At 44.3% G+C, this 16,248-nt stretch overlaps 1 protein-coding gene across 4 annotated transcripts in view; it reads left to right on the forward strand.

The window, feature by feature from the left end:
- svopl (SVOP-like) overlaps nt 1-16,248 on the forward strand; it is a 119,716-nt gene that overhangs the window by 60,031 nt on the left and 43,437 nt on the right. For 3 of the 4 annotated variants that reach the window (XM_048548535.2, XM_048548536.1, XM_048548537.1), the window contains 2 exons: nt 90-161; nt 7,255-7,379. In XM_048548535.2, the coding sequence (XP_048404492.1) occupies nt 90-161; nt 7,255-7,379 (197 nt within the window). Of the gene's footprint in view, nt 1-89; nt 162-7,254; nt 7,380-9,041; nt 9,249-16,248 lie in introns of those variants that run through there. The other variant, XM_048548538.1, reaches the window with a different exon arrangement.

A 16,248-nucleotide genomic window follows, 5' to 3' on the forward strand; every position in this document is an offset into this window, starting at 1 on the left:
CTTTTTAAAAAGTTGTAATAAGTTAGGAGGACTGAATGAAATTAAGGCCAAGCTCTGACTAATTTCTGCCATTAACAAAATGATTTCAGATGGTGTTTCTAGGCTTCATGTCGTGCAGTTGGGTTTGGGGTTACCTGGCTGACAGGTATGGCCGTTGGAAGGTAAGCTTAAAAATTATTCTTTAAACACGTTGCAATTTTAAAAAGTTAATGTCAACAACGACATTGCACCCAGGCAATATAAAAGAATATATGAACACTGGGCCAAGTAAAATGACCAAAATCTTAGTTGTAGTTTCAAACTGTGCCTCAAAATATAAAAGCAAAGTAGAGCTATGAAGAGAACTAGGGAAGGAATTCTCGAGATTAAAGTCTATGTAACTGAAGAATGTAGCTATAGCCATGACAGTGCTGGTGATATTGGAACTGGTGGTGTTCAAAAGGCTGTAATTAAAGGTGTAGAAGTTTCTAGGAAAACTGAAGGGCTGGAGGAGTTTCCAAGAGGTGCTGAGTGGCCAGATTGTGGAAGGATTTGAAAATAAGGACGGGAATTTTAAAACTGAGGTCTTGTTTGTGATGATATTATGGCTTTAAGAGGTGTATTTTGGTCCTTGTTCTGTTATGAAGAATGAATGAGAAAGAGTGCTAATGAGTGGTCTACTCAGAACCATTGAAGTGAACAATTTGTGAAGTGTTGGGGTTTAGTTTTAATGTTGGAGCAGTAGAAGCAGCCTGAACGAGTGGGGTCAAGCACCCACAAAACCAGGATTTTTAGGTTTAGTTTCTTCAGTAGCAGTTGCTGGGGTCTTGAAGCTGTAGTACACCTCTCCCTGTCATACCTTCTGTCATAATTTTCTCTTCAGATCAGAAGTGGGGATGTTCGTCAATGATTACACAATGTTCAGCACCATTTGCGACTCTTCAGGTACTGAGCAGGTCCGAGGCTAGGAATACTGCGGTGAGTAACTCACCTTCTGACTCCCCAAAGCCTGTCCTCCATCTACAAGGCACAAGTCAGGAGTGTGATGGAATGCTCCCCATTTGCTTGGATGGGGCAGCTCCAACAACACTCAAACTTTAAAGAATTAGAGAAGATTTGTAGTTCAGGTTGTGGATGAAGTTGTAGACTTGCTCGCCGAGCAATTGGGCTTGGTTGCAAACGTTTCGTCACCCTGCTCTGTAACATTGTCAGTACGTCTCCGTGAAGTGTTGGTGTTCTGTCCTGCTTGTTGCTGTTCTTTTCTTCTTTTGTGAAGTTTATCCTGGTGAGTATGTTGTTCATGTGTCAGTGAGTTTCGTCCAGTTTTGTGCATTTTGATAATTGCAAAGTTTGGTGTGTATAGTGGGAGCGCTGTCTGTTCTAACCTTTGCAATTCTGCTTCTGCAATCAGTCCTGATATTGATGTTGCATTAATTTGTTTGTATCTGCCGTTGTTGAAGATGAGGTGGGTTGTGAGGCACAGATCTAGTAGTTTCACAATGATGTTCTTTTTGATGTTGTTGATGTCCTAAGGTGCCTGCCTACTTAATTTGTCCAGCAGTGTGGCAATTGTCTCTTTGGTTAGTTCAATATTTATGGATGTAAGTAGTGCCATTATGTTGAAGGGTACCATTATCTCGTCGTCTTCTATTCTGGTGTCCTTGATAATGTTGAGGAATTCTTGAATGGATGGAGTGGGTAGTGTTGTCAGCTCAATATTTCAATATTTGCTGTAGTTCTTTAGCATGCCTATATGTCGGTGTGCCTAGTAGTGAGACAATGGGTCTGATGGGGGCCCCCCAGCTTGTGTACCTTTGGGAGTCCATAGAAACGGGGTGCATTGGATACTTCTGGTTTCTATTTTTTGGTAATTTGCCTTGCTGATGTCTCCCGAGTTGTGTAATTTCTTCAGGGTTGTTTTAATCCGGTTTCCTAACTGTGGTGTTGGGTCTATCGCCATCTGTTGGTAGGTGTCAGTATCTGCCAGTGGTGCATTGGCTTTCTCAATGTTTTGGGCTCCATTGAGGATTACTGTCACACATCCTTTTCCCACTGGTACAATTGCAACATTCCTTTATTTCTCAAGTCTTTCTAGAGCTGTCCTCTGTGTTGAATGTGTTTCAACTTTCTTTTTTTCCTCCATGATGGGATTATTGTCTGTCTGATGATCTGTTGTATTACTTCCGTGAGTCCGTTGCTCTTCAATGTCAATTCCTGGGAAGCTGGGAAGTTAGCTTTTTTCGTGCCTCTGTAGTTATAAATCCATCAGCATATTAGGATGCTCTTCCCAGTGACTGTAAGTGGACTGTCTGAGATGTTCTTGGTCCATGTTTCCGCATTGTCCATGTTGTTGCTGAGAGTGAGCTTGGACAGTTTATCTTTTAGAGTTATTCTTTTCTTTGTTCTGGCCCCCTGTTGTGGTGTGTTGGTGGACGTCCATCCTTGCATTGGAGAACAAAGTTTTTTGGTGCTAAATTTCTGCTTGTGTTTGTAGAGGCAGTTGTGGGCATTGTTGATCATAACCCCTATCATTCTGTGCAGCTGTTCTCCATGCCCATGGGTTGTTGATAGGTGGTTTGTATTTTACGCTTTGTGGCAGTACCTGTTTTCTGAGGCTTTCGTGCAGGAAGTATAGTTGTCGTGGTTGCACTCAGTCGGATGTTATTTGTTTCCCATCTACAGGCCGGTTTGAGGGTGTTGCACCTGTAAGTGTTTAAAGTTTTCGCGAAGATTTGTAGCTTGGGCTGTGGACGAGGTTGTAGACCTGCTCGCCGAGCCCCTGAGTTTAGTTGCAAATGTTTTGTCACCCTGCTCGGTAACATCGTCACTGCGTCTCCGCTGAAGTGTCAGTGTTCTTCCCCGCTTATAGCTAAGCTTAGTTTGTTGGGATGTTTGGTACCACTTCCAGTTCTGTTTTTCAGTGGTTTGTCCACAGGGTCTAATTCAATGTGTTTGTTGATGGAGTTCCAGTTGGAATACCAGGTCTCCAGGAATTCCTTGGCATGGCTCTGTTTGGCTTGTGCGATGATGCATGTGTTGTCCCACGTTGTCCATGTGTCGTGAGACAAGTGAGAATTGGTCGTGTCTCTTGGTGGCTAGCTGGTGTTCCCCAACAATCCAACCCAAACTTTGGGTCCAACATGTAACAAAGAAACAAAGAAACAAAGAAACCTACAGCACAGGAACAGGCCCTTCGGCCCTCCAAGCCTGCGTCGATCAAGATCCTCTGTCTAACCTGTCATCTATTTTCTAATGGTCTGTGTCCATTTGCTCCCTGCCCATCCATGTACCTGTCCAAATATATCTTAAAAGACGCTAACGTGTCTGCGTCTACCACCTCCGCTGGCAACGCGTTCCAGGCACCCACAACCCTCTGTGTAAAGAACTTTCCACGCATATCTCCCTTAAACTTTCCTCCTCTCACTTTGAACTCATGACCCCTAGTAATTGAGTCCCCCACTCTGGGAAAAAGCTTTTTGCTATCCACCCCGTCTATACCCCTCATGTAGATGACACCTTCCTAATTGTCAAACACACAAAACTAGAAGAACTGCACTGACAAATAAATTAAATCCTTACCAGGGTAAAATTCACAAAGGAAGAGGACAACCGACTACCCTTCCTGGACATAATGGTAGAATGCAAAAGCAACAGGGAACTCTGCACTAGCATTATATGGAAAGACCACATATACAGACCAGATACTCAATTACACTAGCAACCACCCCAATTTCCACAAATGGAGCCTCATCAGGGCACTGTTTAAACGAGCCACAACACACTGCAGCAATCCGGAACTACCCAAAGCAGAACAGGAATGCCTCCACAGAGTCTTCAAAAGGAATAGATGCCCAAAAAGCACAAACCACTGTTACCTCCATGACAGACCACAACAAGACAACATAACATGGCCAGACGCACTAATCACCCTCCCATACATCAAGGATTGTTCAGAGATGATCACAAGACTACTCCGACCCCTAGGTATCAGGGAAGCCCACAAACCAACTACCACCCTGCGACAGCCACTGACGAGCATAAAGGACCCCATCCCCACAAGTAGCAAAACTGTGGTAATATACAAAAGGCCATGAAAGGACTGTGAGAAACACGACGTAGGCCAAACTGGAAGAAAACTGATAATAAGGATACATGAACACCAGCTAGCCACCAAGAGACACGACCAATTCTCACTTGTCTCATGACACACGGGCAACAAGGGACACGAATTTGACTGGGACAACACAGCAGTAATTGCACAAGCCAAACAGAGACATGCCAGAGAATTCCTGGAGGCCTGGTATTCTAAACAGATTTCCATCAATAAATACATTGAATTAGACCCAGTTTACAAACCACTGAGAAACAGAACCGGAAGCAGTACCAAACACCCCAGCAAACTGAAGCACATTCAGGGTTTGAGTGCGGATTTGTAGCTCAAGTGCTAGCTGTAGATGTTGGTGTGTTTGCTGAGTTGGGAGGTTTGATGGCAGACGTTTTGTCCCTTACCAGCACCTACTGGAAGCAGCAAAAGCCAGACCATACAAGTTCGAACCAGCACAAGATAACAGCGCTTTACAGGAGGCTCCACTGCACTGAGGATGTCACCCAGCAAGGGGACACAGCGTCTGCTATCAAACCTCCCAGCTCAGCAAACACACCAGCATCTACAACTGAAGCATATAAATAGCAAGCAGGACAGAACACTGATGCTTCATGGAGGCACACTGACAATGTTACCTAGTAGTGTGGCAAAATGTTTGCAACCAAACCCACCTCTTCAGCGAACATCTCTACAGCCTCAACACTCAAACTTGACACCATCCACGACAAAACAGCCTGCTTGATTGGCACCACACCCACAAACTTCCACCCTCTCTATCACTGAGACTCCGTAGCAGCAGTGTGTACTGTCTACAGGATGCACTGCTGAAATCCACCTAAGATGCTCAGACAGCGGCTTCCAAACCCACGACCACTTCTATCTCCAGCCTCTTCCATCTAGAAGGACAAGAGCAACAGATATATGGGAACATCACCACCTTCAAGTCCCTCTCCAAACCACTCACCATTCTGACTTGGAAATGCATCACCGTTCCTTCATTGTTGCTGGGTCAAAATCCTGGAATTCCATCCCCAATGGCATTGTGGGGGCAACCCACAGCAGGTGGGCAGCAGTGGTTCAAGGGCAACTAGGGACGGGCAATCAATGCTAGCCTAGCCAACGACACCCACATACCACAAATGAGTAAAAACAAACAGCTTTGGGATAATGGGCAAATGGCATTTGGTGAAAAGTAGGAAATGGGTAGCACTTTTGGAAGACTTCAAGGCTACCAAGGGTAGAATGTGAGATGCCTATCGGGGGTGTGCAAGAATAGTCAAGTCAGTAAGTGGCAAAAGTATGAATGAAGCTTTCAGTAGCAACAGAGCTGAGGTAGCAGCAGAGACGGGTAATGTTATAGTTGTAGTAACAGGTTATCTTAGTGGCGATGTGACCGTGCCGTTGGAAGCTCATCTCGGTGTCAGGCCAACCATTGAGGTGGAGACAGTCAGGGTCAACCTCACGTTATTGAAAGAGAGAGGGTGATTAGGGAATAGAGATTTTGGCAGGAGCAAAATGCATCGGTTTCAGGCTTATCAATGCTTAATTGGAGCAAATTTCTGTTCATCCATTATCCGAAATCAGATAGGCAACATGGCCATTAAAGAAATTGGAAGGCTGGAGAGAGAAGCTTGAAATACCTTTTCTCACAAGGTGAAACAAAATGTATCTTTGTGCAATCAAAATTCTTTCATTTTTGAACTTAGCAAATACCAAATAGAATATTGGTGCCTGAATATCATATTCCCCTTGGTTTACTGACTAACTGACTGATGAATTACTGACTTCCAGAAATATTTTGTGGGCTTACGGACCTCATTTCATTTGCGAAGCCAACAGGAAGTTGAGACAATCACTGATTACATTTCACGCATATTACTTAATTTCCTTGTGTACTTCACTGCCCTGATTATTGGCCTCCTCACCTTGTTCAGGGAGTTATCAGGAATAAAAAATGATACAAATAAAAGCAACATATCACAGACGTGGGATATCTGAAATACAACTCAAAGTAATGGAGAGACTTTGGCAGCATGTGGAGAGTAACACATTTAATGTTTCAAGTGTGCTGGAGGATATAGTATGTTTGCTTTTATTACAAAGGAGTTGACATATAAAAGTTAGAAGGCTTTGCTACATAAGGATTGTGTTCAGTCTTGGTCTCATTACTCAGTATGGGATTTATTTACTCCCAGATGCCAAAATATTACTACATACAAAGCAAAGAGGAGTGGTTGGTAGTGACGGATGTAAATCTTTGGAATTCTCTGCCACAGGTCTTCAGTTGTTGAGTATATTCAAGGAGAGGTTGATGAATTCTTGAGCACTGAGGGGATTAATGGATCGGAGAAGGTGAAGTTGAGGTAGAAAGTCAATGTTAACCTTATTGAATGACAAACAATCTCAAAGACCCAAATCCCCCTCCCTGCTTCTACGCCTTGTGTTTCATCATCTGTGAAACAGAGAGAGATTGGGTCTTGTGGGTGAAATGAATGCAGACATTACTTCAGTTTGCAGAGGGAGGCTTAATTATTTATTGAATTTTAAGAGAACAGCAGCTAACTAGTTTATTACTGCAGCGTAGATAGTCTATGCTACGCACAAAGCTTTACTATGTATATAGGCAAAGTGACCATTCTGCTGGGGCAATCATTTATGCCCTGGACCAGTTATTTAGAGAATGCAAGTTTGTAGATCTCCAGAAGTTTGACAGTTTGAGTTCAGTCAACAAAATATTTCTTTTGGCGAAAGACAATCGTCTGTGAAGTTATTGAATTGTTGTAAAGTCTCAACTGAATCCCTGAGGTCTTTGAGGTGAAAACAATTTGCTGCTGTTCCCCTGCCTGGCCCGCATATTGCTCTAATTCTACCCTTCCTTGTTTTAGAAAAACAAATGACGTAAATGTTTTGAAATTGGCTCTCTTGCTTTTCTTCAAATATTTTTGGCAAGTATCCAAGAGTTCAAAACTTGAATAATATTTTGCCACCAGGTGTATCTGGAAAGCGCTCTCAGACTGTAACACCTGCCTTCAGGTGTTAGCCTTGGGCAAAAGTTCCAAAGTTTTTGTTTCGTCTTTCGGAGCAGCGTGCCCAGAGTGAGTAACACTTGAGGTTTTTGGGAAATTGATCGTTTTTGGAACCTTGGTTTCTGACTTTGCTTTCTGTTCCAGATTCTTCTACTGGTCACTGTCTGGAGTTCCTATTACTCAGGCTTGACTTCCTTTGCACACACCTATGGCTGGTTTGTCTTCCTCCGCTCCATGGTTGGATGTGGAGTGGCTGGTCATTCACAAGGGTAAGGAATGTTTTGTTGTCAAAGAACGTTGAATGTAGAATGTAAAAAATGCGAGTAGGCCTCTGACCCTGCTGCGCCAATCAAATTGGCCACGGCTGATCATCCAACTCTGTGCCCTGTTCCTGCTTTCTCCCCATCTCCTTTCATCCCCTCAGCTCTAAAAACTGTACCTAACTCCATTTCGAAAACATCGGATGTTTTGGCTTCACCCATTCTCTGGGTGAAGAAATTTCTCTCACTTCAGTCCTAAACATCCTACCCCATATCTTTAAACTGTGACCTCTGATTCCGGACTCGCTGGGAACATCCTTCCAGCATTTACCCTGTCTAGTCTTTTAGAATTTTATAGGTTTCCATGAGAACCCCTTCATTCTTCCAAATTCCAGTGAATATATTCCTAATGGATCCAGTCTCTCTTCATTTATCAGTCCTGCCATCCAAGAAATCAGTCTGGTAAACTATTGCTGCACTTTCTCTATAATCAGCAGGTCTTTCTCCAGATAGAGAGACCAAAACAGCACACAACACTCCAAGGCCCTGTATACTCGCAGCATGATATCCCTGCTCCTGGACTCCATTCCTTTTGAAAGGAAGGCTAATATATCATTTGCCTTCTTTACTGCCTGCTGCACCTGGATGCTTCTCTTCAGTGATAACACAGTATGGAGCTGGAGGAACACAGCAGGCCAGGCAGCATCAGAGGAGCAGGAAAGTTGACGTTTCAGGGCGGGACCCTTCTTCAGAAATGTGGGTGGGGGAAGGGAGCTCAGAATTAAATAGAGAGAGGAGGGATGGGGCTGGGGAAGGTAGGTAGGATAGTGACCCTGAAGAAGGATCCCGACCCGAAACGTCAGCTTTTCTGCTCCTCCGATGCTGCCTGGCCTGCTGTGTTCCCCAGCTCCATGCTGTGTTATCGCTGAACAACATCTGCAGTTCTTGCTATCTCTGCTTCCCTTCAGTGACTGGTGTATGAGGACACCCAGGTTTTGCTGCACGTTCCCCTCTCTCAATTTATAGCTACTCAGGTAATAAGCTGCCTTCCTGTTCTTTGCTCCCAAAGCAGACAGCCTCCCATTGTACCTCACCTACCATGCATTTTCCCACTCATTCAACTTGTCCTACTCTGTCTCTGTGTCAAAATTCTGGGAACTGTTTATTATGATTCGTATTGCTGGTCATCCAGCATTTATTATCCATCCTAAATGCATAGGCTCCACCACATTGCTGTGGGATTACCAGCTATGGCCCTCCTTTAATCGATGTATCAATTGCCCATCTTTTCATCTCCCTGACCATTTGGAGTGTTGCTTCCTACCTTCCTAGCTCCCAATTGCTTTTCAGCCATTGCTGGAAATTACATGGCTCAGAGTTTCCAGTGAGTTATTTGTTGGACTATCTCAGAATACTGGTGAGACCCAAAACAGCATCATCAAAAATAACTGTTCTCGGATGAAAAGGACAGGATAGATCAAGGATTTGTTTTGCTGTCTCCGGTGTTTGCTGAAATGTACAATGCTCTTACAGTATTTACTATGTGGCAAAATGTCTTAGAAACATTATTGAATAAATAAAACTGCAAGTAAAGCAATAAATTTAACTTCAGTTGAAAGCAGTATCTTTTTCTCTAGGAAATGGCAAGGAATATGTGGCTAGTGCAGGAAAATGGCTTTGAGGTTGAAGATCAGCCGTGATCTGGTTGAACAGCTGAACAACCTGGAGGGGCCGAATGGCCTGTTCCTGCTTTCTGTGTTCCAAAGTCTTTCCTCCGAGTCAGAAGGTTGAGGGCTCATGGGCTGCAGAGGCTGGAGTGTAAACAACTAGGCTGGCACTTCAGTGCAGTACACAGTGGGTGCACCTTTTAAATGAAAGGTGAGCTCCTGTATGCTCTCTTTGGTGGGTATGGAAGCTCCCTGTCACTACTTTGAGGAAGATCACGGGCTGTTATCTCCAGTGTCCTGATCAATGTTTTCTCTCCAGTGATCATCACAGAACGTCATAGGTAATCTAGTCATTGCTGTTTTATCCAACATTTCAGCTTAGCCTACACTTCAAAGATACTTATTCGGCTGTAACGCACTTTGAGACACTTGTAAAAAAGTGTGCAATAAATTCAAACCTTTTTCTCTCAAACCGTATTCAATGTTTAGAAGAGACTATCTGCCTTGCATTCCAGATGATTAGATGGGTTTAACAACACTAAGGCAAGAGTACAATGATGCGATTATACAGAAGCAAAACAGTCTAGATGCTGGAAATGTGGAACAGACCAGGCAGAATCTGTGGGGAGAAAAACAGGGCTTTGGGCTGGGATTTAAATTTCTGTTGGCTGTGGAATTGAAGAAACTGGAAAATAAAAATGGAACTTCCTTCACAGAATCACAGATATGTTAGGGTGCAGAAGGCAACCATTTGGTAAATTCTGTCTGTACCAGCTCTCCGAATGACCACAATGTCTTAATGCCCTTCTCCTGCCTTTATCCCGTAAGCCTGTACATTGTTTCTGTGCTTCAACCGAACCTGCCTGTACCACATTGCCAGGCAGTGCCTTCCATATCCTAACTATCACCTCTCCTTTGCTCCTTTTGTAAAATCACTTAAGATCTGTGCCCATTTCATTCTGGATCACTTTACAAGTGGGGAAAGTTTCTCCCCATCCATAATGTTAAGACCCATCATAATTTTGAAACCTGCCATTTCCTCCCAAAGCTGCCTTCTCTCCAAGCAAAACAATCTCATCCTGTACAATTTATACTCATAATTGAAGTTCTTCATCCTAGGAACCATTTCTGGAAATCTTTTGTTGTGTTTTCTCCAATGTATTCACAAGCTTGCTAAAATGTGGCACCCAGAACCATACACAATACATCAGCTGAGTTTGAACATAATGCTGCTGTTAATAAAGCCTAGGATATTGTGTGCTTTAATAAATGCTGTCTCCGCTGTCCTGCCACTGTAGAACTACACATGCGTACTCCTTAGAATGGTATGTTTCATGTTGTACTATCTGTCTATGTTCTTTACAGCAAAATGTACCACCTCACACTTCATCTTCACATTGAACTTCATCTTTCACCTATTCTTCCACTCCAGCAACTTGTCCGTGACCTCTCCACAGTTTATAATTGTTCCATGTTTTGTATCGTTTGCAAAATTGGAAATATTACCCCTACACCAAGATCTAGCTTATTAATATGCGTCAGGACAAGCAAGGGTCCCAACGTTAACCCCTGAGTAGCTCTGCAATGAACTTTTCTCCAGCCTGAAAACTATTCACTAATCATTATTTCTGCATACTATTCCTCAGGCAGTTTTGTATTCACACTGCTGCTGTACCTTTTATTGCATGAGCTCTGTACCTGCTCACAAATCTCTTCTCCAACACTGTGTCAAACACCTATTGGAGAACCATGTGCAGCCCACCAACAGCTTTGCCATCATTAGCCCTCTCTGTTATCTCTTCAGAACATGTGAGCAAATTTAATTAAGGGCGGCATAGTGGCTCAGTGGTTAGCACTGCAGCCTCACAGCACCAATTCCAGCCTCGGGCAACTGTCTGTGTGGAGTTTGCATGTTCTTCCCGTGTCTGCGTGGGTTTCCTCCGGGTGCTCCGGTTTCCTCCCACAGTCCAAAGATGTGCAGGTTAGGTGGATTGGCCATGCTAAATTGCCCGTAGTGTTCAGGAGTGTGTGGGTTATAGGGGGATGGGTCTGGGTGGGATGCTTCAAGGGGCAGTGTGGACTTGTTGGTCCAAAGGGCCTGTTTCTACTTTGTAGGGAATCTAATCTTATTACTCCGTGCGACTTTTAATTCTAAAACAAATGATTGTTTCTAGAAGTTTCTGTGACACTACTGAAGTTACACTGACTGGTGTGTAATTGCTGAGATTCTCCTGACACACTTCTTAAACAAGGGTAATTTCTCAGTCCACGTCAGCACCCTGAGTCTAGGGTAAACTGAGAAACTATGGTCAGTATCTCTGCAACTTCCCCTCTCACTTCTTACGGTCTCTGGATTCAGATTCAGTGCCTTGCCATCTGTAAGTAGACAGCTTACTGAATATTCTTATTCTTAACAATTCAGCGACTGAATTTCTCCTTTTATCACCATGGCCTGGACAGCATCTGCTCCCTTGGGAAAAACAAAAGAAAAATATTCATTTAATATGTCATCCATATCCCTTACCTCTATATGTAAATCCACTTTTCAGGCTCTTATCACTTACACTTCTCACTCTTTTACCATTTATGGGCCTACAAGAAACTGTAGGATTCTCCTTGATGTCTGCTTGCCTCTGACAAGGTGTTCCACACTACCTTGGATCAATTTCTTTTTAGGGTAGTTGAGTTCAGAGGGAGTCTGGCTGAGTTTAAGTGAATATTGAGGCCTGCTAAAGGAACATGTAGTGTGTTTCTGAAGTCTGGATACCTCTGACTTAAAAATATAAATAAAAATGGTGATGACTCTGAATGTCAAAAAGGTTGCTGGTGTACGCAACAGGCTGGAGCTACGCATGTGCTACTGATGTTGTCACATTGCAGGCTTCGTGACATCAACACCAGCACATGAGAAGATTGTCCCACCTTTGATCCATGACACTTGGTTTGTAAAAGTGGTGATCAGTGTGCCGTTTCTGCCTCGGCCTTGTCCTGCACCCCCGAGGAAAACTGACGTGCCCTATCCTCACTCCACGGGCTCAGGTAATTTTATGGCTATTGGGCGGAACACGTACATGGAAAGTATGACTGGCACATGCTCAATGCGATGCTGTGGGCACAGGGATAGCAGTCAGTTTCAGACTGCCGTCAGTGATGACAGGGTGAACACAACAGGGCAGTGGAGGAGTTTTCGTACAGTGGGGTTTTCAGGCCCTGACTAAGAAACTGCTGGTCTCAGGTTAGCCTGGAATGAGGTAGCTCCTTCCTTTTTTTATGAATCACATCAGGTTGAAGTCTGCACATTTGTCTTCCTTGCACCGGCCAGTTGATGGGTGAAAATACACACTCCACATCCAAACTTGGAATAGACACTCACTTATATTGGCAATTAGCGATGAATGTTAAACATTTGTACAATTTCAAAGTTGCTGGTTTACCGTCTTGAGTGCCATTTTAGGGAGAAACAGTTGCATTTATTCACCAGCACCTCATTATGGTGTTGGCTGCTTCTTATCTTGTAGGACAATGCTTTGGGCCGTGTTGCTGAACTCTGGGTTAACTCTGTTCATCCTGGTGTGACTGAGCAGACCCATTCTAGAGCATGGTAGCCTTTGCTGCACTTATAAAAATTTTATTCAATTTATGTAAGTGAATGTTGTTGGCTAGGGAAGCACATATTGCCTACCCCCAATTGCTCAGAGGATAGTGAAGAGTCAACTACAATGCTGTGGGTCTGGCGTCACGTGTAGAGCAGACTAGGTAAGGAAGGCAAATTTCCTTCCCTAATTATGTTACTGGACCAGATGGGTTTTTACGAGGGAGGTAGTAATAACACCACAGGGCTAGTAATCCGGAATCCCCAGGTTAATGTTCTGGGCACGTGGATTCAAATCCCACCATGGCAGATAGTGAAATTTGAATTCATTTTTTAAAAAAAGGAATAACACAAAAAAGGTTAGCCTAATGGTGACCATTGCAAACACAGTCCATTGCAAACCAGTTTCTTTGGCCATTCTAAGAGTTACATTGGGAGCACAGGATAAAGTCTCCAATGGTCCTCAATGTCAGAGATCTCAGCTGCTGTATTGCCTGCAAGTGGAGGGCAGCACTCCCGAGATTCAGGCTCAATCAGGGAGTGCCACTCTGTCTGAAATTTTGCCTGAAAAGGCATTGCGTCAAACTGTTCCATGAAGTAGGCCTGTAAAAAACTTTGTAACACTGTTTTGCAGAGCTGAGGAATTTTCCCTGGTTTCCAGGCAAATATTCCTTGATAAGCATCACAAAAGCAGATTACCTGGTCAGTGTTATCTTGCTGTTTGTGGGAGCTTCGTGTGAACTAATTGATGTCCAAGTTTCCTATAATATCAGCAGTAACTGCATTTCAGAAAAAAAACTTTGTTGGTTAATGAGTGCTTTGAAACATTTTGAGGTGATGAAAGTTTCTGTACAAATATAATCCAACTTTCAATCTCAAATATAATAAATGGCAACTTGTTATGGCCCAAATCCCATGGCTGTAATCCCATAAATGGGGTGAAATTACAGATTGTCTGCAACATTCGTTGTAGTTTAAATAAAGTTAGTTATGACGCATGCAGTTTCGTTTACTTTATTCAATCAGGTACCTGGTACCAAGCCACTAGAACAGGCTGCCTCAGATACCCTCGCTGTGCACTCACACTGCGCTGTATCAGAACCAGATGTCATGTGCCCATTGTAGCTGCTTGTCCTTCTTTGCTCCTTTCTCCTGTCTCCTTGAAACCCAGTTCTCCATACCCTCCACCCCAGCTCCCAGCCCCTGCACTCCTCTCCCCTCATTGAGCCCTCACAGCCCCTTGCTGACCCTGGGGTGTGAACAATACAAGGTACATCGCATCTCCTCCTGCAGCCAATCTTCATCATTGCAACACTTTTTTTTAAAGAATTCTGAATAGTTGGATTCATGGATCTGTTGCCTGAATGCCTTTTGCAATACAGTTTTTCTGTTAACAGATTTTCCTACAAGCTATCACAAAGTTCCTCATGGGATGCATTGACTTTACAGAAACACCAACTGTATGTGCAGTGAGAGCACCCCCTGCAGTTGCTTTGGTGACAAACATGGCCTGATTCAATATTGACCTAAATGTTCATGTTATATAGATGAATACAGAACAGATAGTGGTAGTCTAATCGGTCATGGTGTGCAGCATGCAAATAATATTCATCCCAAACCAGGCACTGTGAATAGTGTGGTCTGAGCTTTTAGTCTTCAATTGATCTTTGGAAACACAGGACAGAATCTTACGGAAGTCTAAGCCATATGGGATTTGTGGCAGAATGGAATGAAAAGTTCAACAAGGCCCATTTTGTTCCATCTTTTATGCATTTACACAAGCAGCAAGGCGTGTTTCTCACTGGGGAGAGGCAATTTTCCCATTAAGGGGAATTATGGCTTGTTAAATGCCTCATTAATGACCCAACTCACCTCATTAATAATCAACTTCCGCTCTTCCCAAAACACACAGAACAAACTGGACATTGAGAATTCTTGATGTGGAATTCAGCGCGGGTACCAGGCGAATTCAGCTCACTGCTGACTGTGAGGCGTCTCCATGTTACTCAGAGCATGATGCATGGGAAACAGATGCATGCCACCCCTAGTCCAGGCCAACCCTGAACGATCATCAGGCCACCTTGGCAGGGTGCTCTGGAATGAACAGACTGGCATTGCAGGGCACACTGGCAAGTAGCATTGGAAGACTACAGCAAAGATATTTTGTGAGTACGGACAGCTGCCAGGCTCACACATTGAGGAAGCTTGCAGCTCTCTTAGCATCTACATGCATACTCACAGCAAACATTGCCTTTTCTTGCCTTGTCGTACTGTGCCAGTTTGTTTTTATTTATTCATAGGGTGAAGGCATTCATTGCCCATCCCTAACTGCCCAGAGGGCAGTTAAGAGTCAACCACATTGCTGTGGGTCTGGAGCCACATGTAGGCTAAACCAGGTGAAGATGGCAGTTTCCTCCCCTAAAGGACATTAGTGAACCAGATGGGTTTTTCCGACCATCAACAATGGATTCACGGTCATCGTTAGATTCTTAATTCCAGATAGTTTATTGAATTCAAATTCCAACATCTGCCATGGCAGGAATCCCACCCAGATTCCCAGAACGTTATCTGGGTCTCTGGATTAGCAGCACTACCACTAGGCCATTGTCTCCCCTGGTAGCACTTTGGCACCTCAGCCAGAAAGGTTATCAATGCTGCAGGACTGATGTGCTCCTTTGCTCAGACACACCATACGGAGCTGATCGGGTGCGTGTTGGGGGAGTCAGTGAACAGAATTATCTTGCTATACGACAATGCAAGACATCAGTTTGATACCTACAACATGCACCAGCCGCCTGCACAAATGCATTGCATTGTCACTCAACCAAAACAGCAATGTTGGAAAGTGGATGGTTGAGTCCTCAGGCCAAAGCAGCTATCGGCCTGGGGTACTGGTACCGACACTCAGGGGTACTGTTTGACCACAGTCCAGGCACTAGGACACTGTCAGTTGCCAGTTCCTGCAGATACTGCAGCAGCTGTCAGGGCACTTGTTCATTGTCAGGCTGGGAGCAGGCCAGGGGTCTGGTCTGTCATGTTCAAAGACAGCCAGTCAAATTCAGTCAGAGGCGTGGGGTAACTGCAGTTCTCGGGGTGTGTCTGTTGATTGTTGAGGAGAGTGCAAAGAGGGGCGTGTAGAGGCAGCAAGGAGTTCACTGCTGACATGGGAGTCGTGGTATGTACAACAGCGTGGTAAGCTGCAGGAGAGACCACCGTGCTCTGCCCATGTGGAGGAGTCAAGGAGGTAATGCGATAGATACTGAGGGGGCATCTGAGGAGAAGGGTGAGGATTTTGAGCTGGAGGAAGCTCTCCTTGTGCATTGACAGAGCTCAGCTACATCAGACCCGACAAGGTAGGCAGATACCGACTGACACCCAGTTCCTGCAGGCAGCAGCTGGGTGCAACAGACCACCATGGGCTGGCAAGGACAAGATGCCAGCATAGGGTTCACATTATGGGGTTGAACTGCAGACATCCCCTTCATGTTTCTCTTTGCTGGCTTTCAGTAAGTGCTCGTGTTTGGAATTGTCCTATTGCTTCCCTGTCGATGATACTCATTCCCCAACTGGACAAACTGGGCATTGGGAACGGAGTAGGAGGGGCCCAGGGAAGGTGCTT

This window comes from Stegostoma tigrinum, chromosome 18 (assembly GCF_030684315.1).
Source record: "Stegostoma tigrinum isolate sSteTig4 chromosome 18, sSteTig4.hap1, whole genome shotgun sequence".
Lineage (NCBI taxonomy): Eukaryota > Metazoa > Chordata > Chondrichthyes > Orectolobiformes > Stegostomatidae > Stegostoma > Stegostoma tigrinum.